General features: G+C 33.5%; 1 protein-coding gene across 3 annotated transcripts in view; it reads right to left on the bottom strand.

Moving 5' to 3' along the window:
- The window catches only part of LOC131848251 (breast cancer anti-estrogen resistance protein 1), a 64,913-nt gene extending 41,682 nt beyond the window's left edge, over positions 1-23,231 (bottom strand). Inside the window, exon 1 of one of the 3 annotated variants that reach the window (XM_059198049.1) lies at positions 23,123-23,231. In XM_059198049.1, coding sequence (XP_059054032.1) covers positions 23,123-23,176 — 54 coding nt within the window. In that variant the 5' untranslated portion in view covers positions 23,177-23,231. Of the gene's footprint in view, positions 1-2,599; positions 2,676-19,052; positions 19,568-23,122 lie in introns of those variants that run through there. The other 2 variants (XM_059198050.1, XM_059198052.1) reach the window with 2 other exon arrangements.
- Between the last annotated feature and the right edge of the window lie 2,759 nt (positions 23,232-25,990).

Below are 25,990 nucleotides of genomic sequence, written 5' to 3'. Positions count from 1 at the left end.
AGAGGTTTTTTTTACCTAAATTATGATTCTACCATTTTTGATTACCATTTCTGGAACAGTAGTAGTCACCGTCATTATCATAAAAACCATTACACACCAAATGTTGGATATGGAGCTCTTGAAAAGAAGTTTTATTTTACAGGTTTCTCTTCAGGACTTCTTTTTCCTGGCTCCAATATATAGGTACTTGTGTTTATAATAAAAAAATAAATATAAAAGTAAAATAATTGTGTTTTGTTTTCTTAATAACACAAATATTTCGGTACTAATTTTTTTAGAATAATATGACTACTGTTAGTTCCATATAGTATATCACCCTCACAATGACTTTCATGTAATTATAATGGAAGTTCACTAAGGTAAATTAGTTTAATAGTGTTATCGTAATTAGTTTGAAAACTGTAACACCTAAACTGAACACTGAACTGTAAGGTTCTTGGATAATACATATAAGTACAAAAAAATTGTAATAACGGAATGGAAGGAGTATGTCCTATGATAGATGCAGTTTTTTTAATGTCATCGCAAAAGAAGTAAACTTAACCATTTATAACCAAATAATCAATCAATAGGTACATATATCATTCTCTTGCACAGGGTCAAAAGGCATGTAAAGCCCATTAAAATAAATTGTTTTGTAAAGGTGTGATCATAAAGAAAGCAACGCGTGCCTTTTGTCCGTAACATAGCGAAGATAACTTCACAATAAATGTAGCGGCGTGGAACACGTCGCGAGCGCTCATCCAAAGTCATGCCATCACAAAGGACAAAGGTAGCGTAGCGTACAGAACAGGGATGGCAACCTCGGACGGTCCATTTACGGGTACAAGATTTTGGTCATCGATTCAACTTATGAGGACCATCCGCGTAAATTTTTGTAATATAGTTTGACCTGTGGAAACTTATAAATATTTTATTTTACTACACCTATTATTTTGTATTATTTTTCAATTTTTGTGCACCTATTTTAGTGAATTATATAATATAACAAGTAATAAGTTAGGACCCTATCTCCCCTCCCTCGTTCTTGCCCACCCCTCTTCCACCCCATCGTCTTGTCAAATTATGACGATATATATGTATACATCTACGAGTATAGAGTCATGTTCAGCTAAAAGATGTCTTGTTCGTCTGAGGTAAAAAAATTTAAGGGTGGCAACCCTGGTACGTACAGACGACTCGCCGCGATACAGTCGGGACTGATTTAATTGTCCGCCTTGACGCGCACTTTGTCGGCGACGAGACGCGAAAGCCACACTGTATGTTTGTATGACAGGGTCGGCTCTAAAGTACAATAAAAGTTACCAGACCATACATTTTTAAAGTAATTATTCATTTATTACATAATAAGCATGTCAGTTTTTCATATTCAAATTAATATTATATTTATACTTTATCTTTATAAATAATACCAATATGACGGCGTAACACCAATATTATTTACCCTCGATGCCAATGGTATTGGTGGATTATAAATACATCAGATATTTTAATACACACAAAATTTTAAATTATGCCGTAACAAAACCTACTTATGCGGTTATAGATGTTTATTTTACTCTACATACCTCATGATTTCATTTCATTTCATAATTTTAGTATGTTGTTTTATTTATATAGTTACATTATTGTCCTTTTTTTAATCGTGCTCGGTTATTAAAATAACCGAGCACGATTATAATTTATATTTATATTATAGGTTATAAGTAAAATCTAAAGATTTTACTTATAAAAATACATAAGTACAAACGTAACTCACAAAACGAAAATCACGCGTGGTCTTTATAAATTTAAGCCCCATAACTTTATTGGTCTTAAATTTATAAGCCTGAAGTTTAAATCACCAGTTTGATTGAATATTATAATAATTTAAAGCAAGTATGTGATGTCATATTTTCTAAATATTACATAACACGTAAAGTATAGTAACTGAATGGAATCCGAGAAAAAGAACGGAAGTGTGAAATATAAAGCCGAGGAAGCAAACGTTATTATATTTCACGATTCAGGCGATAGCTTTGGCTGTCAGATGGCACCAACCCATTTTCTGTGATATTAGTAGTCAGATGTCAGAGCTTATACAGAGTCAGTCAGAGCTGTCAAATTCGATTCGTTAATATACAATACTTAGTAGCTGGCCCGGCAAACGTTATTTTGTCATATAAATCATAGTACTAATATCGCTATAAAAATAGATGTTGACGAAGGACCAGATTTTGAGACCTATAAGAATCGGTCAAGCCGTTTCGTAGGGATTCTATTACAAACACTAGTCATCTGTTTTTTTTTTATTTAATTAACGTCTTTATCACATACGATTTATGAAGTACAATTTCCTAGACACAAAAATAATTTAATTAATAGTACTTTGTATATTATTAAGTAATATGTATCTAGTACCTACTTGTGTCCTAGTAGCAATATTCTACAGTAGTCATATTATATCAAATACAGTACGGAACCAGTATTCACCAAATGTAAAGACCACTTGTAAATAATTAGCACTTAGAACCGAACTTTGTCAGAAAGTGTGGGATTAACGTTAAAAATGTATTCCTATTTTAAATATCCAATCCACATAATATAAATAAATACCCACGGATATTGTCGCCAGCCGTATTTTACATCCCACTACTAACCTATATTCAGCCAACCTCCATTGTATCCTCACGATAAAAATACACACCTGGAACAAAGAAAAATACCAATATTACTATATTATTACAATTCATACGGTACAAAAATTCGCCACTCACAATTCGAACCCACATTACGGTCAAACTGTGACTGGCTTTGTATTGTATCCATGCATTATATCCTTCACACAATCACACACAAAGGGTAAGCGACTCGAGGGCATAATAAAAAGCCTCAATAAACAACCTACTCTTTTGACAGTGAGCCTTAAATGTAGTTCTTACAAGGAGCCCAGGGTGGCTGTTAGATGACAGATGAGTGGTATTTCAATGCTTTATTGCGTCACGGTTTTTGTAATGGAACGTGACTTCCGAAGGTCAGTGACCTCGCTACTGATTTCTGTACCGGGAGATAACCCGGTACCGTGAGATTGTTTGTGCCCTTGATGCATATCTTCCCACCTTTTTTGGAGCTCCTGTTAATCTGTTGTTTAAGGAAATGGGCGACGTAAAAACTCGCTCCCTTACATTACCAACTATGTCGATTAATAATCTGATTAAACATACAATAATCTCAGTTAATCAGATTAATACCAAACGGTACCATAATACTGTTTGGTAACTGCCATATATTACCGTTTTATATAGATTCGGTAACTTAAATACAAACATCGAATGTAAAAATTATAACAAAATCACCACTACACTACAGGGCAATCAACAATAAATAAAATTGTCATCCCTAATAGATAGAGTATTTTTAATAAGGTGTCACTCAATATGATCAGCCATATACGTATCTTGTACAAGTGGATAAGTATACCACTTTAAAATATTACCACAGTAATAATAAGAGCGAATCGGAGTCAAGTCATAAAAAAGGAAAAGGCGACCGCAATATAAAGTGTAAAAACTCTTATATATATGTACATTTAATCATACTGTATTGTTGGTTTGCGTCGTCTATGTGCATAAATTAAATACAGTTAAGGTAAGATTTAAACAAATAAGAATTTCCTAACAAAAAATGGTAATAAACAATACTACATATTCATACACATTATAATACCGTAACGCATGTAACCTGTCATGCATCTGCAAATAAAATTTAAAATTATGTTTCTTCGCCTCATTTTAAAAATCGTTCATAATTTGCGAAATGCATTCATATTTCTATTTTAGAGCATCGAAAATTAATAGAATATTGTAGTCACACTAGTCGTCAACATATAAGGTACTATGGATGATGTCATAAGTATCTGCAATGGTAAGTACTTCGAAAACAATCTAGGTATTCTACTTATAATTTATGCATCCAATATGTTGAGGGCAGATACTATTATAATGAGGATTAAATACAGCGATCAGTTGTTTAAAGCCCACTAAGATATCCTCGAAACTGGCAGAATTACTTATCTACCTCCTTGTTTCTGAAGGGTTTGTAAAGTAATTAACAGAGTATCCTAGAGGATAAATTGGAGTACCCTGTTGATTTATAAGTGGAAACCGCAGATAATGCTTTGCCCTTCATCAAGTAGACAACCGTTACGGAAACTTGGTCTTGGTCTAGTTTTAAGTATTCAAAATTATTATTAAAATCATGTTATACTCCTATTGTAATCAATATATTTATAATTTTTTTTATAAATACAATATAGTTGTAAACATACTGAGGCACGGAAGAAAGAACATACGTAGGTATGTTTTTGTTGTATTATGAATTTATTATACAAAATATCAAACATTTACTGTATAATAAATATTATTTCGAGTTTATTTTTTTCGTACATCTTTATGACTAATAAAATTGAATCTATTCAGTAACTCTGTCAACATATCGAATAAATAATAATATTCATGTCTCAGCTACAACCTCTTCGCGAATGAACAGAATGGGTACTATAGGCTACCTGGGCGGGCTGACAGAGGCTATTTTAAATGTAATTGCTAGCCTCCGTAAGTATTGCCGTTCAACCAGTTCAGTCTGACAATAAAGATACAGTTTTATCGTACATATATAGCACACGATTGTAAACAGGCAGCCTGCAATGCAAATCACTAAGTTTGTAATGCTTATAGCTTTCAATATTACAAAATCATTGTATCAGTGAACGGAGACGGCTCAATATAATAATATTAATCATACTAATATTGTAATTGTAAAAGTTTTAATGTTTATTACTCAATCACGCACGAGAAAAACGTGATCTGAATTATATTTTTTTACAGTTACCTATAGTCGTAATGCAACAAATAATGTCCAGATTCCTGTCGAACTGAGAGAGTGCGATCCAATAATTACAGAATAAAACAAGTTTGAACAGAAATACATGTAACAAAATTGCAAACTCTCCAGTCTCCGTACTTATGTAGCCATGTTATTTCAATTGCAATAAATGCTTACCATAATCCAAGTAATTTGAACACACAATACTCAATTTTATCTTGCTAAAATTAAATAAAATAACTATAATATATTAATAACAATTTAATTATGTATACTTAATTATATTTGTAACTTCATCCTTATTCGAGTAAAGGCCGTTTTTATATTGGCAACGATTAGAGAAAATCGATTCGAATTTCGTAAAAATTGTTTTAAAGTCAATTTCAATTAATTTACTAGATGAACATTTAAATTTCATTTGTGATTTATACCACTTACAACGAGTAAATTTGTAGGTTTGTTTTGATTTATCTGTCTCACGTCGCGACGAAGGCTCTCTGAATTATTCATTTATGTTAACGTCGATCGAATTAAAGGTGGTTAGCTGTCTCGACAACATATCATCGTTGTATTGGCATATCAGTCATGTTCAAGAAAGAACTCGTCATGTGTTATGTCGATCAAGAGTCAGCTAATCATGTCATAAGATTCATACTTATAATAAAATTGTGTCAAGTACTATAGCGATAGATAATACTTTCGATATACCTAATTTAAGATTTTTTACACAAAATATTTATTCTATATAAATATGTACACACCAAATCCTTTAGGATGTCACGCATCGTAACATGCACATATTATCTACTGACTAATGTTAGTTTACTTATATCTTGTATATTTGCCTTATCTATTTTTGGTTGCACAGGTTTTGTGCAAAAGTCACATATAATATAACACTCACTGTCACTTAATAGTTAAAGTTTATAGAAGATTTTTTTGACAGTAGTAATTATTATTTAATTTATTTTGGACATAAAATAACACACATAAAATAAAATGTATAATATTACACATTCTTAATACCAAAATAAACTGTCCAGATAGAGTAGAAAGAGAAATAAAACATAAATACACTAAAAAAGATACACTACAATACATTTTCTCAGTTGGTGATGTAATATAGGAGAAATCAGGTGTTTGTAACTATTAAAACCTGGACGAGGTTTTGAGGTATGGTTGATAGATTTAGAATTATTTTTATTAAATAAATATGCAACCTCTCGATAACCTCTGTTATTTTTTTTTTAACTTATTTTTTATTATTTTTACCAACGTTTATATTTAGTTTATATAGGCTGCTAGTTTTATTTTTATTTAGAATTAATACATAATACATAGATATATTTAGTATACGGTAACTAAAATTGGTATCTCGGTAGCACTCTTCTAATCACATGTAATCATCACTGCCAACTGCCATTGATGTTGATACTATCTTTACACGAGCTTCATAACTAACACCCCGATTTGACCTTTTTATACGTACCGCCATACGCACAAAATGTCAGTCCATTTCCTATATGATTTCATCTTACCGTTATTTAACATCTACACAGTTTTTTATACATATGGGGGTCTATAGCTTCGATGCTACAGCGGTTTAGCACTCCGCCTTATTATTGTTAGTTTTTATAACAATTATTTAGTATACATTCCACAAGCTCTGCTTTATAGCATAGGACTAGATTGCGGTGTGCGAATTGTCTAGGGTTATTATTATATTATTATTTTCGTCATCCAAATGAGTTATCTTTATAGAAATAAAAATCAAAGAAACCCCTAAAGCGTTAATCTCTCACACACTCATACCCTAGTTTGTTATGGCAAAATTATCAGTCCTTTCTTATATATATATGTTTAAAACAGCTAAGTACACCTAGGTAAATATGTAGGTACATACCATGATACGAGTAGATATTGAGAGCTCAGCTGAGACCTCAGTCACCTCCATAACTAACACGTTATATATTCAGGAATAATTACATACTTATGTATTAAAATCTAAATATAAATAATTTAATCTCGTAGTCAGCAGGAGGCAAAACCTACACAACTCAAGTTAATTTAAAACGATGGGCAGATTCCATGATATGAATATGTAATAAAAGTACTTACATCACCACCTACTCTATGTCGTATCTTATATGAGAATAGTAATTAGACACTGATTGTGATTATATTAGTAGATATTGATATTAATAGATAGATTATTATTATCATATATTCGGTACAATAGTTTGGATGGTTATATGGGCAGAAGAAGGCCGAAAAAGAGATGGATGGACTGTGTGGAAGATGATATGGTAAGAAAGGGAGTAAATAACTAGATGACTGCGAACAGCGATGAATAGAAAACATATTACGCCGACCAGAAATAAATGGGGATGAGGCAGATATTAATTAGTTATAACAGTTACGCAAAGAATATAACAAAATATTAATACTCAATACAACGACCCAACGTGCGAAATATTAAAAATATATTTATATTTAATTACTTTGCAGTCAGTTATCACCGGCGCAGTGGTAGTTTCATCCGTGTATTTCATTACATTTCCTTTTTCAATTGATTGAAATAATAAATTTCTCTTTATGCCAATAATTTTATGTAGATAACTATATTAAATTTAAAGACTCAAGAATTGGTTGAGTCGTTACACAAACAAACAAGCAAAGTTTCACATTTGAATTGTTACAAAGAATTCTAACAAACTGAAATGTTATTTCATTTTATTTAGGAAAAATATAATTACATGTCTACAAGTCTAATCTTATATCAGATAAATAATTAAATAAGAAATTATTAAATTAATAGAAACATAAAACGCAGAAATGACAAGGACGCCTATCTTATTCGTTAGAGCACTGCAGAGAATTCTAAACAGGCGTATCAAAATCACCGCTCCTCGCTAATAAAATATTCAGCTCGTTGCGACAATGCATTTTATCATTTTAAAGCCCTCACGAATGTTAATAGAGTTCCTTAAATGTGTTTTTATACACGTCATTTCTTAAAATCGTGCACCGATATCAATTTGTTGGGGCGTGACTAGAATTTGTTGGGAGCAAGTCGCGTGGGTGCTTATCAGCATAAGGGCGTGCGTATCTACCTACTATAAAAGGAGCACATAATACTTTTTGGGACATATACCTACATAGCTCTTTAACTTATTAAACCTTATAAGTCAGTTAGATAACCGTGACAGTTAGGTTGATTACAAATATACCGCCATTTCTTTTTATTAACGATATAGCCAATTTTATCTTACTTTAATCTACAGAGACAGAAACGCTCTCATTTTAACATTATAACTGTAATTTAAAAGCTTCGACATTTACGAATAGCATACAGCTAAAACTATTAGTCACGGACCATGAAGTACAGACCTGTCTCTCTATCTATAGACAGAGAGCCTAGAGTCAGGAATTTTTAAGCGTAAATAGCTTAGTCCTTTAATTAATAAATAATACAAAACACAGTGACAACTATTATTGGCAGTAAGTATATGTACTAGAATAAATATAGAGATAACTTTATTTAACTGCATCTCACAGCTCTGCCAGTGTTTAAAATAGCCTATGTTACTTGCAGACAGTGTAGCTTATACAATAATTGCTAATGTTTAGGTATTATAAACATCGGAAAATATCTATCCAGAATTAATAGACGAAGAGATTATATCAATGGCAAGACGTATTCAGAACGTATAAACGCGTCTTATTATACAGCTTTAAATTAAATTTAGTACTTACATCATATTTATTTACCTTCAAATTTCTAATCGACTTGTAATATAATATATTAGCTCCTAGACTAAACTATGCTCACTAGCCTAACCACTTTCGCGAAACGTGGACCGGCTTTTAGCAAAATTTGATCAGTGAAAGTCAAGACTGATTCAAGCACCGAACAACCTGAAGGGAATATTCGATGTTATAACATTCATTACCCAGCTCAGGATTTACTTAGCGTAAATGACATGCAACACGTGTTGTGAAAGTTAGCTTAAAATACATTCACGACTAGTATAAAATTCATACTTAAATAATTATTACTGAAAATAAACTTTATTGTTATTTATAATAATTGCTACTTTTTTCCTTTTGTTTCCTTATTTAGACCGAAGTTGATGCTGAAAAAAGTCATCTTTTCTATCACGTATTTGTATCGCTAGGCAGTTAGTTATTGCTTAGTAAGTTTTGGTTTAAAGGTTGAGATATGGAAGTGAAATTATAGGGCACCCTGACATCTTAATTAGATGGGATATAAAACATAGGTGTTTAAATAGTCATATGACAAATAGATTTAAAAACATTTACAAACCAAAATTTAAAACTTCAATAATAGAAAAAATATAACAGCTTTGGATTATATAATTGTATAATTTGGACTTGATTTTAATTGTATTTTACTTATTACAATATCTAAGTCATATAATTTAGAACATATAGTTTATATAGTTCAACATTAAAAACTAAAAAATCAAAGAAACGACTGTTAAGCATTAAGAAGTTCCCTAGTTCGGGCAGCTAGGAAGTCATAAAATTTAAAATTTTGCTCAACATTAAATTACTATATGACGATAATAAAAACCAGTTAGCAATATTTGTGCAGAAACCTTCGGTATGCGAGTCCGAGTCGCGATGCACTGGATGCTTTTATTTCTTATTCCTAGACCTACTGCTCTATTCCATTTTCACCGCGCGCCTATTGAATCGGCTGATACGTGCTCCTATCACTTTTGTTGTCTCAGCTACTTCAGCGACCTAGATAGCATCTTAAACAATTCAATATAAGTCATCTCAACACGATTTAACAGCTACATCAATATAATATCCAACAAGTGTGATTATAATTAACGAACCATACCTCTTCGCGCGGTTTATTATTAGATGATAGTCATCTTACGCTGTTTTGAAGTGATTAGGTAAATGTTTGATTATTTATTTATTCACATAATTTAATTAATAATAAAATATTATTATTGTGAAAGAGAAAAGATCTCTTCTTTAAATAGTATTTACTTCATTTTTTAGTATTCTGTTTATCTCTTTATGTGCCCTGTTTCGTTTTAGCTCTTGCCAATTTGCTGTTAAGTGTGAAAGCCAGACTAATTATATTATTACTCGTATGAAAACAATATGTAAACCTTGCGACTCGACAGAAGCAGATAATATTGTGCAATAGCCGTAAAAATACGTCAGTACTTCTAGTTCTGCCTATGTAAATAAGAAGAAACATGTTACCATTACTCAGATTAGACTGGTGTCAACGAACTGTGCAGGTAATAAAAAGTAACTCGGACCTGTCGACCACGTACTGCAAATTGACTCCATATCTGCTGGCGACCCGGCCTTACACTGTCGCCTTACCCGTATCACTTAATAGCCACAGTTAGGTATACACGTTCCTCTTGGAAACAAATTACATACATGTTTTTTATGTCGTCTTGATGTATGTTTAGTCATTTTTAGATCGCATCTGTTTCCCATTGGGGTAGACAGAAAGAATAGAATATGAAATATTCCGTTTCAACAAAATATATACATCTCTATACCATTTATAGACTTCACATATCCTTTATACACGTTCATAGCTAACGACGTAAAGGACAAAGGAGATAATGATATTTGATTTTCACGCGACGGGTTTTTAATTTTTGTCATTGTAGGTATACATTACTATAAGTAGTACCTATCTTTTAGAATACTAAGTTTGATCAATATTTTATAGATACAATTTTAACAATGTAATATGCTTTATTTAACGTACACAGAAATAATTCTAGACAAACGAATTACTATCTCGTTTCAATTGAACACACAGAAACAAGATTGTTTACGTTATGGTACCTTTATTCTTTATTGTATACAGAAGCTGCGAAGGGTCACTCCTCTTTGTAAGATTAATTCGCGGCCTTATTGCCTTGTGAGATATATTATCCTCGAGGTCGCAATTCCGCTTTTTTATTTTGGCACTGATACTTCAACGAAATTGCGAATTGGTTTATTGAGATTGTTGTCAATATATACGAGTAAATACGAAACACTTATTAAATTTTTTAGCAATGTTCTAGTGGTTACAGTAAAAGTTTCGAGAAGTCTATGTAATGATTTATTATTATACCTATACAATAGAACATATGCAATGTTCTTTAAACATTTAGAATATAATATGTAACAATAAATACACAATACTAATACAATTATAATATACTTATCTACATGTAAGCACAGATATGTTGTGCATAACTAAATATATATAATAAGTAACTCTTATTATATAGCAACTGAATCTACGATCCATGATGTATGCTAATTGAGTATTACTTACAATAATAACGAATTATAAAAAATATCAAATTTAGAACTAACACCCATGATCAAAGTCTCATTACATTACATGTGTTAACGAACATTAATATTTACGCTAACACTTTTGTGTAAATCAAGGCCTATTAACCACCCACAAACCAATTCGGGGATGAACGGTTTTAATTAAACCGAACTCATCGTCTACCTCACTTTTATGAATAGTTTAACATATAAAACGTCCATAATTCAATATCCAAATTTAAATTGTGAGTAGGATACGTAAAAGTACCTATATAGCATAGATATACAATCACACATGTATATTCATGGTGGTAAAAAAACTGTCTTCGTTCATAATAAAACAAATTGAAACACAGTAGGTACGGTTTAATTTTTCTCCTGTACTTTCTTCGAACAGGAATTCAATTTGAGCGACCAACGAGATATCCACTATTTACTAATTGCTAATTGAATAACGCGTCAGTATCCGAACTATCGCTACAATATTATAGTTATTTTCTACTCCATTAATGGTTGAGAAGTGTCCTAAATTCCTTCGGAATTGTTCTTTATTTAGAATAATAAGTACTGTTTTTGTTGCTGCGAGGTAGTTTATAGTTAGGTACTTGTTTTCAAGTTATAAAGAAATACCATGGCTAGGTTATATTATTGGAAATTTTGCATGCAACTCGTGAAACATTAATTGCAATTTAGCAGTTTGTCTTACTCCATAATCTCAGACATCAAAACGATCCGTGTCGACCGGTGGCACTTGACTTGAAAATAATTCTCATTCCATCACGCACTTCAAAGAACTAATAGATGTCCTAACATTTTTTGCATTAATCTGCTGTAGAGACCTGTCGTCTACACATACAAGATTCAAAATTCAATGCTTCCGAAGTAACTTACGATCTTCCATAACAATCCATTGAGGTGTGTGTAGTAGCCACATGGCTAAATCAACTTCGTGTTATTGAATTCTAAGAGCATGTCATTGGGTTTATATTACCTTGTCATAGACATATGAAGTCTTGAGTGGACTAACGTTTGATTAGCTTGTAGTGAATATTTGCGCTAGTTTCCAGGCGTGTCTTATCTACGAAATGGTTGCGACGCTCCGATATCTACCATCTCCCGCAACTAATATGTTATGTAAATTATTTCATCAATAACGTTATAATTTTATCGTCATTTATTAAACTATTATGTTATATATTGCAAAATCTTAACTGTTTTGATTGTTTAGATATTATATATTTTATGTTGCTAAAAGATATTAGACTGTCTTCAACCAATCGAAGTGTTAAGAAATGTCTGCATCTAGCTCCGATTCTAAATATACTTCTGCATAAAATATATCCACAGTAAGTACAAATCCACTTTGCTTTTCTTAAAATAGACAAGTCAATGCAGATAATTTGCTCGTATACATGTTATGTGAACTTTTATGCGTCTGCATATACTTGTAGTGCGCTAAAACAAGGTGAGAGAGTGACGAAGCCTCGAGTTCCACAGGGCTGGCCCCGATGTGGAACCGAGGAGCTCCAAATAAGGTGCTGGCTGGCCGTCGACACTTGCGACAGTACAGGTATTTTAGGCGCGAGCCCTAAATTGTTTAAACACAACGCACAACTCACATGCGGCACTTGTTTTTGATATAAATGTCATGGAAATGTTTTAAGCCGAAAGTGCATACTACTTCAGTAACCAATTCAGAATTTTATCTTATTTCTTTAAATTAGTTACTCAATCGGTAAGTTACAGTTATCGTATTAGTTCACAGATAAAACTACCTATTTTATAAACATTATCGATAAATTAATACACAGAAATACACAAATAGATTATGAAGTTATTGTAATATTTCCTGTGAATTATATTTATACCGGACACTATTGATTAAGTAATAGATATTCTGAGACATCTTAACATAGTATAAAATGAAGTCGATTCCGTTGTCTGTTCGCTTAAATCTTTTAAACTACGCAACGGATTTTGATGCATTTTTAGCAATAGAGTGATGAATAGATTTAATAGGAAGTTTTATATGTATTATACATATAAAACTTCCTCTGTAATCACTACACTTCTAAGCGAAGCCGGGGCTGGTAGCTAGTACTAAAATAAATAAGTAGATATATATCTAGCATATAATATCGTTATTTCTGCTATATACCTATCTATAAAAGTATTTTTAGCGCAGTCAGTTATGCCAAGAATTACATTTACAGCCACAAAAATGTCACATTTCCAAACTAGGACGAACAATCGAACTGCCCATCGTTTGCAATTCGGGAGCGACGGACAATTATGTGACCTAATAAGGGCCTTGGGGGCATTCCCCAAAAGCAGGCAAAAGGACGCCGCCGAGGACGGCGAACAAGAAGCCAAACTGCATCTGATTGAGGTTATTTAAAGAACAGACACTACGAAACAACGCGCACGATGCTCTTAAAGCAAGAGCGGTTAGGATACTTCATGTTTTTGCACGGTTATCCAAAACCAGCTCTTTATTTTTTCCCTTGAATATTTGACAACGTTGGAATACTTCGCATATTTTTAAAGTACGTATTTCTTATTGTAAAAAGATTATATAAGACGTTCAAGGATTCATTAGTCGCATTCCAATGATCGCAAAATAAGGGGTAAAGCTCCCAATATATTTATATTGTTTATATTGAATATATTCAAGGATTAATCTATTGTAAATTCTAGAATAATATTAAACAAAACATCGTCAATGGTAATGGTCTAATAATGAGATTCTAAAAGGAAACCGAAGATTTAACCCTTTGTGAATGCATACAAAGCGGATGAAATGATCCATTATTGTTATACGGTCAACTATAGGTACACATACAGACTACGTTCCACTGATAAGGGTTATGGCCCGAGGTAACCTAGTTACGGAGCGTTATTGGATACGCTGAAAGTAAAATATGTATGACACCTTTCTTAGAGAATAGACATTGAAAGCACAAATAGTAAATGTACAAATTTAAATACACATTTAGTCTCTCGCAAAAAAAAAGAATATTTGAGATAAAATTGTAAATAGTAAACTTACGAATAATCTTCTACAATTTAAAAACTAAATATTTTAATTCTTAAGTATAGAATACAGGTTAATTGCTTGCTACTCTAGATATGTGGAGTTCAGATGAAGGCAATAAGTCAGTTGAGTTTGATCATTCTGATTCCTCAGCTCCGGACTGGATTCCTTAACATTAGACAAAGAATTATTACAATATATGTATATGTTATGTCGTTCCAAGAATGGTGGATTTGTCACTGTTATTGTATTGAAAGAAAGTTACTAGCTTACCCTTTGTTTACATCACACATACTCGTACTTGACATATCGCGCAATTTATATGACATATTCTTAAATTGTAGCCTATGTGGTAAATAAATATTAAAATCCATTCAGAAGTTTTTGCGTGAAAGAGTAACAAACATCCATCCATCCATCTATCCAGCCATACTCACAAACTTTTGCATTTATAATGTTAGTAAGTTTACTAACTAGTTGTGCTATATTAATCTCATTACTACTACTATCACTGTTTATTGAGAAAAATCTACAAAAACACTCTAATAAGATTCTGCAATTTAATATTATCAGCAAATTCTAAGAAAGGCTATTAACCTCATCACAAAGGCTCACAAAGATCAAGTAAATCAATACCGCAGGTGCTTAACTAGGGATAAAGCACGCAATGAAACCTAATGAACCGAACGGGAGGTCGTACCGTACCCCCATCAGCATGACCCATTGGGTTGCAATAAGTCGATAGTATTAATATATGGCGTATACAACTCTTCTCCTATGTGCAAAGTGGGATTTTTGAGTAGTTACAATTATTACTATTTGTGACCTTACTAGGAATGGAAATAAATCAGAACGAGCTACTAGTAAAAAATTAAACACTAATTATATACTCTTAATCATACATCATACTCTACATGGAGTTGTACATTCTTACCTTAAAATTTAAATATACTACTTATTGTATAATAATAAGTACTATCCTTGACCTAAAAATGGTTGATTTATTTGAAATGTGGTTGACGACGATGTAGAGTACTTATCAGTGTTCATGTTACAGACACGAGTTACGACTAGACGATAATTTACCAACTTAAAACCTAAAGGTAAAACCTCGCCTTGAGATAAGCACCGCTTCGCAGAAGTCTCAGTGAGTCACATAAGAGTAATGCAACTCGTTGACGCGACACAAATTCACAGGCATACGGACACTGAACTGTCTTCGAGGAGTGTGACCATCTAGTGACTAACAGTAATTATAGCCGGCTCTCATTAAAAAACAATAAAAAAGCAATCCCAAACATGTATAATAATGATGAAAGCGATAAATATTTCTAAAAAAAATATGTAATTATATTAGTAAGCGACAGATATTTCTAAATAGGTATTTTAAATTATTATATGTATATATACTTACATTAATTTCGTCATTTCTGACACATTTACGCATGTCTAAATTAAACAGGTACCAGATTAATATATTTTATTCTGGTTTTGAGTCTTAATCAATATAGACTAATTATGAAAAGGATTTGCTTTACTACTGAATAATAGATGTTCCAGATTATAATACGAGTAAGTTTAGATATCTAAATATAAAAATCTTTAAATATCATTAAAATTAAAATTTACAAACGAAATATAAATTCTTCTTAGACATTAATTTAACTGGTAGGTATAGTTATTGTAGAGTGTTAATTTAATACAGAAACAATAAACGCATGAAATTAACAAAAATGGACATCGAATTGTTATTATTTTTCTGATTATGGTATAGTGTTTTTAGATTTGTTTGATCCAATTGAATTAATATGTTAATTACTCACGTATCTATTTCTATAAAAGGTAAACCACGCAATGTTGTTACTGTAACTAAGTAACACCTGAAAACAGTCGACGGAAATAACCAACTACAACCTTGCACCGTGGATCAATAGAGCCTTGAACTTTGCATCGAACCGAGCCTTAAATATAATTGGAACTAAAATGGTACTACATACCGTATGTAGTAACATACATACCGTTATGCAAAACTTTTGCACTTCATTACTATTTCATTACATTATGTAAGATTAAATGTTTAATTACTATATAATGAATCCTGCATTTTATGACAAGCAGTTAGTTATAAACACTACAAGCTTACTAACGTTTTAGAGAGTACCTATATGTGAATAGGAAATCAAATATTAGATAGCAATTATCTTTACAATAATATCTATAAGAAACGCCTGTTAAGGTGACACAATTTAAAAATATTAATAAATATACTGTTGGGTGTCCTATGGTATCAGGATATAGGATAACGATCAGTTTTAAAACACATTTTTTGTATTTTATTTTCTCGGTATTGTATGAAAACCCTTAATCTCATGTTTCTTCCATGAAACGTTATTGTCATTCCACACTATCAGTGTAGATTAGATATTGACAACATACGAATAAGTATTGAGAAATAAACCTTTATCAAGTATAAACCTGATACCAAATAATACTTTTCATAAAATTTTATATTACCTCAATGCATGGTATCTTTATACATATCCATGCTTACATTTGAGTTAGTCATCGTTTTTAAACCTTCCGTCCGTTTGATTTTCCGTTGTATATTATATACTTTTCTATACTAAAACTACGAACTTACACCAATCACACACGATGGTAAGAATGGCAAATTATATAGGTAATTACCAATATTTTGTAGTAGTAAATCATTACGAAATACTTAATTATTTTGTAATAATCCATTTCCATTATATATTTTTACTTACCTATTTGACGGAGCAGTGAAAGTATACGCGAGAATTAATATACCGACATCAACTGTGTTATTGATAAATTTATTTATGTCTGTTATCGGAACATATACATATGTGTAAGTCAGATAATCTTGATATTAGTTGAGATAAGATAATATTTCATATAAGCAATGGGTTTATCGCACTACTAATAGGTAGGTATATAGTACATATATTTACTAGGAGCGGTAGACAAGCTAACGGCTCACGTCCTGATGGAAAGTTGTAGAGTAAACTTGTCTAATTATGTAGTTTGTACATTCTCTAAATCGCATCTACAACGAAGATTGCTGAGATAATGTAATATAGGTCATTCATTAACTATTAGCGACTTTGTATTTGTCCATACATCCATTGTAAATGCAATTGTCACACCAATGTCTAATTTATTGAGAATATAAAATAAAGCCCATGTTACTCGCTAATATAATTAAAAAGGTAAAAGAATATTTAATGCTTAATTAGTTATATTTACCTATAATTTTTAAGTATATCCGCAACGATATAAAAACAAATCTATCCTCTGTTCTTTATAACATCTATTAGTTTAGATTAGCAATCGTTTAAATTAAAAATAAATCAAATTTCCCTAAAAATTTGTGAAAATACCAATAAAAACATAGTTTAAATATATTATTTCATTTAATTACTATTACATACACATACAAATTATTATTGCTTCTTTCACTAAAGAGTATACGTCTACAGATTACAATCTAGGCTACATGAATCTTAATTAAGATAAAGGTACTATGTAAGGACATAGGTACGACATTGCACCCTTTTACAGTCGTCATCGTCATGAAAGAATATACTTACAGTACAGATCATGCGCCATTCATTGCCACGTATGATATTAAATGTGCCTCTTGTGTTAGAGATGGTACTAATGGTACTAAACCTAACAACGTATTGTTACCTAACAGTTCTGTAGCTGCGTTTATGCAACAATATGCTTACAAATACTTTTTACCTTCTCATAATAATGATTTTATTTGTTAATCTGTAAAAAGATTTGGAACCCTCAAAATTGTCACTGTCAAGTACTAGTGTTTACTGTTATTGCATTCGGCACCCAAGTATAAAATACTCAAGAGATGAAAACCGGAAGTTTTTATCGTTGTTCCATATTAAAATGGTAGCTATAATATTTATCTCTATACAACTATATAAATAATTGTTTGCATTGAAAATATATAAATATTTATTATGTGATTGACGACAACGGACGGAGGCGTAGTAGTTTAGCAGACTGGACTCCCCTTCTAATGATCGTAGATTCGATGCTCCATAGGACAAACATATGTATTCATGACTATGTCTGTTTGTATAATATGAATATATTTACAGAATAAGAATCATAAAAGTCATACCTATATAAACTAAATAGAAATAAGTTCTATTATAGTTTGTGACTACATGATACGTTTGACATGCCTTCATTTGTTTATTTATGTTTGTTTGTTTATTTTAGAAGAATATAAGTAGGTACCGTTAACTGTATTACGTTTCGGCATTTGCCCATTTCCGTAAGCAGACAAAAATGTAAACATTTTATCTCAAAAGAAAATTATCATTGTGTCAAGAATTATATTAAACAATTAGATTTGTTACATGGATGAAAATTATGACCATTGAAGTACTAAGTTTCGTAATACAAAAGAATATGTATAATCCCACAGATTTAATGTAAATTTAAAACTATTTCAGAGTTTTATTTAATATTTTTATCCCAAAGTCTCTATCTACAGAAAAATTTAAAACATCACCGCGCCAACATCATCGTCTCTAGGTATAGAGACCACACCATGCCATATGTTAATAACTGACGCTAAACTGCTTTGCGTTTCATTTTAATGAATGTACGTCACATCACCCAACCCCTAGTACTAAAGTACTGGGTGCGCAGGCCTCTAACTAGACCCTCAGCCACTTATTCCATTAGGTTCATACGCAACACGGCACGCGGTCGCCACACGCACATCAACTCAGTCGGAAAAGCGAGAACAACCAAGACTCACCTGTGTAGAGAGCACAGTCTCCCGGCCTAGGGGTATCGACATTTTGCTAGCGGCGCCGCCGGCCGCGCCCCGGCGCCCGCCCGCGCCGCACCATCCAACAAACCCGCCACTACGTGCCCGCGCCCGCCCGATGCCGGTCCCACCGGCGCCTCACACAAGAAAAACACTTTCCCCGAAAAGCAAATTTTCGCAAGTTCACTCAATATCACCACAGTACAAGCACAGCTCGAATTCACACATCACGTCGTTATTATGATACGACAAATAAAATTCTTGCACTGTCAAAAAATATAAATCCAATAAATCAGAATACGAGTGCGTGTAGAGAGACGCTGGAATGAGAGACCGGACTAGCAACCGACCCGATAAGCGCGAGTATACGACTGGCGCGCCGCGCCGCCACCGAGAGCCGCTGCGCGCATCACTCACCCCGCGCCTTCGTATCGTGGCCCTCGTGCGCCGCTCGGGGTCGCACAACACTGAACAGTCTCCTTCATCTCGAAAAGCACTCGAACCCCTAATGCCGACCACATGGACACGTGCCGCGAGCACGGCCGTAGTGCGGTTATCGAACGCGCGTACACATGCGCAATATGCTACACTACCGCCGTCACCGTAACTCATTCACCTGTGCCAGGCTCCGCTAGTATAACTAAACGCACACCTGAGCAAATATTATCGCATTCGACAATAGGTGCGTTGTATTGCAACTCAACAATTACCGAGCTTCGAAGACGTAACAGTTTTCTGCTCCAATTGTTGTAATACCCCAAAATCTTCAACCAGACATAGGTACATTCCATAAAACAATACATGTCTGTTTACTGTAATTAACTATGTTGGGAGGAAGATCGAAAATTAAAATTAATTGCCAGATTACTAGCCGTGTCATGGTATCCGCCAGGCGGTCATGGAAAAGTTAAAAAGAATAACAGAAAGCTCTACATTCCTGTAAAATAAGTTTCTTGAAGAAATTAACAATTAGGTATACTTATCTAATAGGTATATTTTTGCTAACTCAATGAAGGGTCAGAAGTATTCAGAATTTATAATCCCAAAATTAAACTTTGAAGTTCCTGTAATTATGCACGGCCTTCAGTTTTATTTTAATGGCCTCGGTGGTCTAATGATTTATCATATGACCTATGATAGCCTTACTTGCGATGCTTGTGGATTCGATTCCACACACAGTAGATATATTTCTATTAAGCGCTGTGTGAATTGTATAGGGTTATTATTATTATTTTAAAAACAGTAGTTCACATTAGCACGACTACACTCCGTAAGAATCCACACCATACTTACATATACCAACAAATGCAACACAGGATATGCATAAAAAACTGTGAATTGGATTGTATTTCTATTCTCTCCGCTCTTTGCTTATCATTGTGTAAAGTAGTTTCTGCCCATCTGATGAATAATGGAAACTATCTCCTATATATGTAGGTACATTCACAGCGCCACAAACATCACAAAATAAATTTATAACCGCCCTGTCAACCCTCTGCGAATCCTCAATTTAATAACTTTAAACTGGAATACTTACGCAGCCAAGAGGCAGAAATAGGAGAAATAGAAGTACCAAGGCAGACGAGTTTGTATAGTCTCCCTCGGTACGAATAGAAGTAGAAGCAAACTCTGGATTTTTTTGTCGAATACATTTGTGTGTCCGAAAGCTGAAGGCTAGTGCCCCACCAACATGTAATGCAGGCAAGACAACAATTCCATCATCATCTAATAAAAATCTAAGTTATGTACCCATTCAGTTTTGTTTGTGGTAGGATATTGTATAACATTACTTACAAAATAAATTAGGTTTAGGATAAAAGTCTGAATGTCGGAATATGAGACAGACCAACAACTATACTTGTATTAATATCACAATTTTCTGCTCTTTATAAAGATGTCGAATTATAGTCAGGAGAACGCAGGAGTGCTAGTGTGGGCGTCGAGGCTGTACTCGGTTGTTCGCCCACTTTTCCTTTCTACCACGTTCACTGTCCCGAATTACGTCATTGAACAAGATACTGGTGTTTGACCCCTCATTCATTAAGATACGCGCCTTCACCGTTCATGTTCTGGATATAAATTGAATGCAAGTTAGCTAACGGCATATTTACTTTAATTAAGCGTAAGTTACATTGATTTGTGGACGCAGATCCTGTAGAAATGCGCATATCGACTACGAATAGGTCTGCAAGTAAACAGTAGTTTCAGTTTTCAGGATCCGATCAGAAGGAGTTTTCTCGAAATAAGACTAATAATACCTAGACTTATAAGAGAGTTTAAATAAAAGATATTATCATTTACTCAATAGTATTCGTAATTTCTTCGCGATATTTGTATTTTAAATAAAAACAGTTTACTTCATGTTTGTCCCATTTTCGATTAACTGCAATCTCATTCGACTAAATGGTTTTTAGGTTTTTCTCTTTAAAGACCTCACGTCATTTCAAGGCGAGAAACACTGAAGCTGAAAGAACATTTCACTCTTTTACGCAGTTCTCATAAGAAAAGAGGATGTAAAGAGCTTAGCACATTAACACCAGGTATGTCAATGATATGTACAACGATACTTGAACGGTGTCATAGGGAATAAGATTATTGCTGTACCTAGTCATATTGTCCCGCCTTTTTGAGAACGGGGCCCGAAATTACACATGCCAATTTGCCTAGCACCCCGTAAAACAACAAGCTATGCGATTGACTGGGAGAAAATGCAATTCTAGTTGTATATTTTAGTTTTAGCGTTGGACGATGAATATGTCCATCAAGAAAAACAATTAATCTAACTAATCGTATTCTACCTACCAAGTATCACTTTACACGTAATTATAAACTCTTATTACAAAAACGTAAAGGAATGCATGTTGTGCAGTTTTTATATAGCTACTTGTTGCTCATCTACATACTATATATTTATCATTAGAAATAATTACTTCAATATTTCAATTGTATGCATACCTAAGTAATTGATGAATATTAATACTTGTGAATTATTCCCGAGTCGACATCATACGTACTTAATTAGTAATAAACGAACATGTGGTTCGGATTGTGTTACCTAGACCTACAACGGTGGGCGTTTCAAAGGATAACAAATAGATGTCATCAAGTAAAAACAATTTTAATTCTTTTAACAATTTGTGATTCCATTTCCGCTAATTCAGAAATTGTAGGGTACGGAGGCATGACATTTTAGTTCTCCGGAATGATAACCATTGAAGAGTATCACGAGCTTTACATGATGACTTGACGTCCGTGGCGGTGTTCATGTATATACTGTAAAGAATGTTTGTAGAATGACAAACTATTACTTAAATTTTTATTTAATACCAGCTGCCCCAGCACACGTTGTTTTGCATTATAAATTAAAATCGCTATTAAAACATAGGGTATGAAAATTAGATAGTAGCCGGTTCTCAGACCTACTGAATATGCATTTTAAATTTTATAAAAATCGGTCTAGGCATTTCAGAGGAGTATGGTAACTAGCACGAATTTTATATATAAGATAAATATCTGAATATTTTGTTTTGTTGTATGAGTGAGGAATCAGAACAATGCTGCCTACAGTATAGGTACTAAGGAAGTTATGTTTGATTATTTTTAATAGTAGATATACAAAGTGTCTCCATTTGTTATTTTCAAAAACTAAACGATTGAAAATGGAGACCTAATGAAATTTGATATAAAAAACATTGTAACATTAGGCTATCCTTTGTGTCAAAAACATTTTGCAAGGGTATAAAATTAGGGACGAAAGTTGGTACAGACCTATCTTATCTGTCGTCTGTGCAAATGAAATCACTGGTATCAATTAGTCTGCCATAAACAATAAGCATTATAATAAAAATCATTTGTCAAGATGCAAACGTAATATTACGAACACGATACTTACAATGAACGAATAGGCACTAAAATAAATAGAATCTAATGTAATTTAGAATCTGGTGTAATAAAATTATCAAATTTAAATAGAATTATTTTATACATACTTACCTAATAGTATACTATTAAGTAATAAAATAGTATGTAGTATAACAAATAAGCTTTAATACACTGACCTGAACCCCCTCCATCGAACCATCGTACATTGTCCATCTCCCATAAGCTGTCATAATTGCACTTCACAAACAAAATTATATCACATCCAGTCGCATACGTATGCGTAGACTATTTGTACAGTAACGGAGCACTTGCCTCCTCAGGAGCAAATTCAGCACTGCTATGGCTATGCGACACGGCCTCGACAAATAAACTGTTTAGCTTGATTAGCACAACGTGTGCAAATCAGTCGACACAGTACTTCACAGTAGCCACTGGCCGCTCGTTCATATACCTACTCAGATTGAAATTGATTGCTATCACCGCAAGTCAAATTCATTGACGTGATTGAGGAGAATGGATGGAATGAACCTTGTAAGCTCGTTTACTACTATTAACCCATTGTGATGCACATCAATATGTGATGTTTAGGACCAATGTATTATGAATTGTGAGAATTGTATTAGACCAACTGAGTAATAGTTTTTCACTGAATGTGGAAGCTATTGTGTGTTCTAGCTGTTTTTTGTTACAGCGAAACGGCAATAGTCATTTCAGGAACTATTACATGTTAAAATAAAAGAAAACAAAGAATGAGAGATCATTGTTTTAAGAAATAAAATACAAATATGGATAGGTACATGAAAAAGCATCATTATTTACTGTTTTATCTGAGAAAAAAAAAACCAACAATATTTAAGTAAACTTACCACAATATATAAGTTAAAACCGCACCGAAATCGATTAAGCCATTTCTGAAACGGTTTTAACTTATATATTGTGGTAAGTTTACTTAAATCTTGTTGGTTTTTTTTAATATAAACAATACATATGTAATGCTACTGAAATAGTTAAATATTAGATATAAAGACAAATAAAGAATTCATTGCATGTTTATTTACTTACATGTAATTGAAAAATACAATAAATCGTTGACCGATTTTTAAAATTGTCTCATATACCTAGATAATACTTTATAGATATATAGATAACTACGATATCGGCGAGTTCAACAGCCTGAATTTTACGTAAACACCGCTATTTACAAAAAGTAATTACTTTTTAAATCTATTTTCATCAGTTTGCATATTTAATCACCGAATTTAAGTAATTAGTTTTTTTTCTCTCACTCTCTCGCACTCTTTCCGACTTCAGTCCAAACTTTAGCAAACTCAATAGTACCAATGATAAAATTATACAACCTTTGGATCCGACAGTAAAAACAACAGCAGTGTACCATACTACATAGTGCACATTATACCTAATACATATTTTTATAGTAAATTGATACATGTAAACATATAATTCTTCATATCTTTAAATATACCTATGATATCGTTTACTCTGGCTTGTACGACGTCGTAACTATGTGAATACCAAGCTAAATGTTACTAATATAATTTCACTTTCGTATTTTGTATTCCAACTTTAAATTACTAGGACATAAAATATGTAGATATATGACTACATATGTTATCTTGGAAAACATTTCACAACAGGAGATCACTTGATATGCGTTTCGTTGGGTAATTTCGAATAAACTAATCTATAAATATCTCACCATGATGTCGATACTAACAAATCGAATTAAAATATCTTTATTCACTAAATATAGAAATTATCAAAGGTTAGATTTAGAATGAATACAGTGTGAGGTCACACAGAATATTTTTATTTATACTACAATGGTGGTAAACAAGTATACGGCCCGTCTGATACAAACGCTTACCGTAGGCTTTGGACGTCTAAGGAGGGCTGACCTATGAGTCGCTGCTCCGAGAGGCGAAGGAGAAGATCTCCATAGCCGACCTCGGCATTACCGACCTTAGGTTCCGTCTGGGTGTGACTGGGTATCGCATCCTAGAAGTGCCAGGCGCCGACACCGGCGACAAGGCGAATTCGCTGGCCGCGAGGCTGGCGGAGATCGTCCCGGAGGGAAGCATCCGGGTCACTAGGCCAGAGAAATCGGCCGAAATCAGGAACAGTGACCTGGACGATTCAGCAACCGCCGATGATGTCGTCGCCGCAGTAGTGCGGCAGGGGGGTGCGCCGAGTTGAGCGTGAAGACACGCGAAGTCCGGCGCACTCCCTCTGGTGTTGGCTCGATCTGGGTGCGATGCCCAGTGGCAGCAGCCAAAGCCCTGACCGAGGCAGGTCGGGTGAAGGTGGGGTGGACGATGGCTCGGGTGCAATCACTCGACCCGAGACCCATGCGGTGCTACCGATGTTTGCTCACGGGTCACGTGGGCCGACGGTGCACTGCGGGGGAAGACTGCAGCGATAAGTGCTATTGCTAGCCTTTAGACGTCTGAAACACCAGGGGTGTCACTCGAGTGTAGTCGACTTTTAAGAAACCTCATTAACCCTTCAAGAAAAACCCCATCCTGTACAAAAATCTCTAGAGAAAACCTCGGCAGGTGGTTCATTCCACCAAGTGTACGCGGAAGGAAGCTCCTCTGAGGCCGCACTAGGCTACATACTTGCATTAATTTTATACATTAGATAACTGAATCAGCAGACATAACTTCAGACAATTCTCACATCAGTACTTTCACGATGTACTTAATAATAATAATATAATAATAATCTCGGGATAATTCTCACAGAGCCATCTAGGCCCAAGTTAAGCTAGCTAAAGCTTGTGTTATGGGTACTAGATAATTGATACAAATACACAGATATTTTTTTTGTAAATACATACATATTATACATAGAAAACACCCAGACCGATACAAACAATCATACTCATGACTACAAATGTTTGTGTGCGAGGAATCGAACCCGCGACCATCGGTAGTAAAGCGGTGTGCTAGACCGTTAGACCACCGAGGTCGTCGAATAATATTATAGGGATATATTCCCTATACGACTGACCCACCACGTCGCTG

Source organism: Achroia grisella, unplaced genomic scaffold (assembly GCF_030625045.1).
Source record: "Achroia grisella isolate CSIRO2021 unplaced genomic scaffold, CSIRO_AGI_Agris_v1 utg546, whole genome shotgun sequence".
In the NCBI taxonomy this organism is placed as follows: Eukaryota; Metazoa; Arthropoda; class Insecta; order Lepidoptera; family Pyralidae; genus Achroia; species Achroia grisella.
The sequence above is the reverse complement of the archived record's forward strand: the minus strand, read 5'-3'. Positions and strand labels throughout refer to the sequence as shown.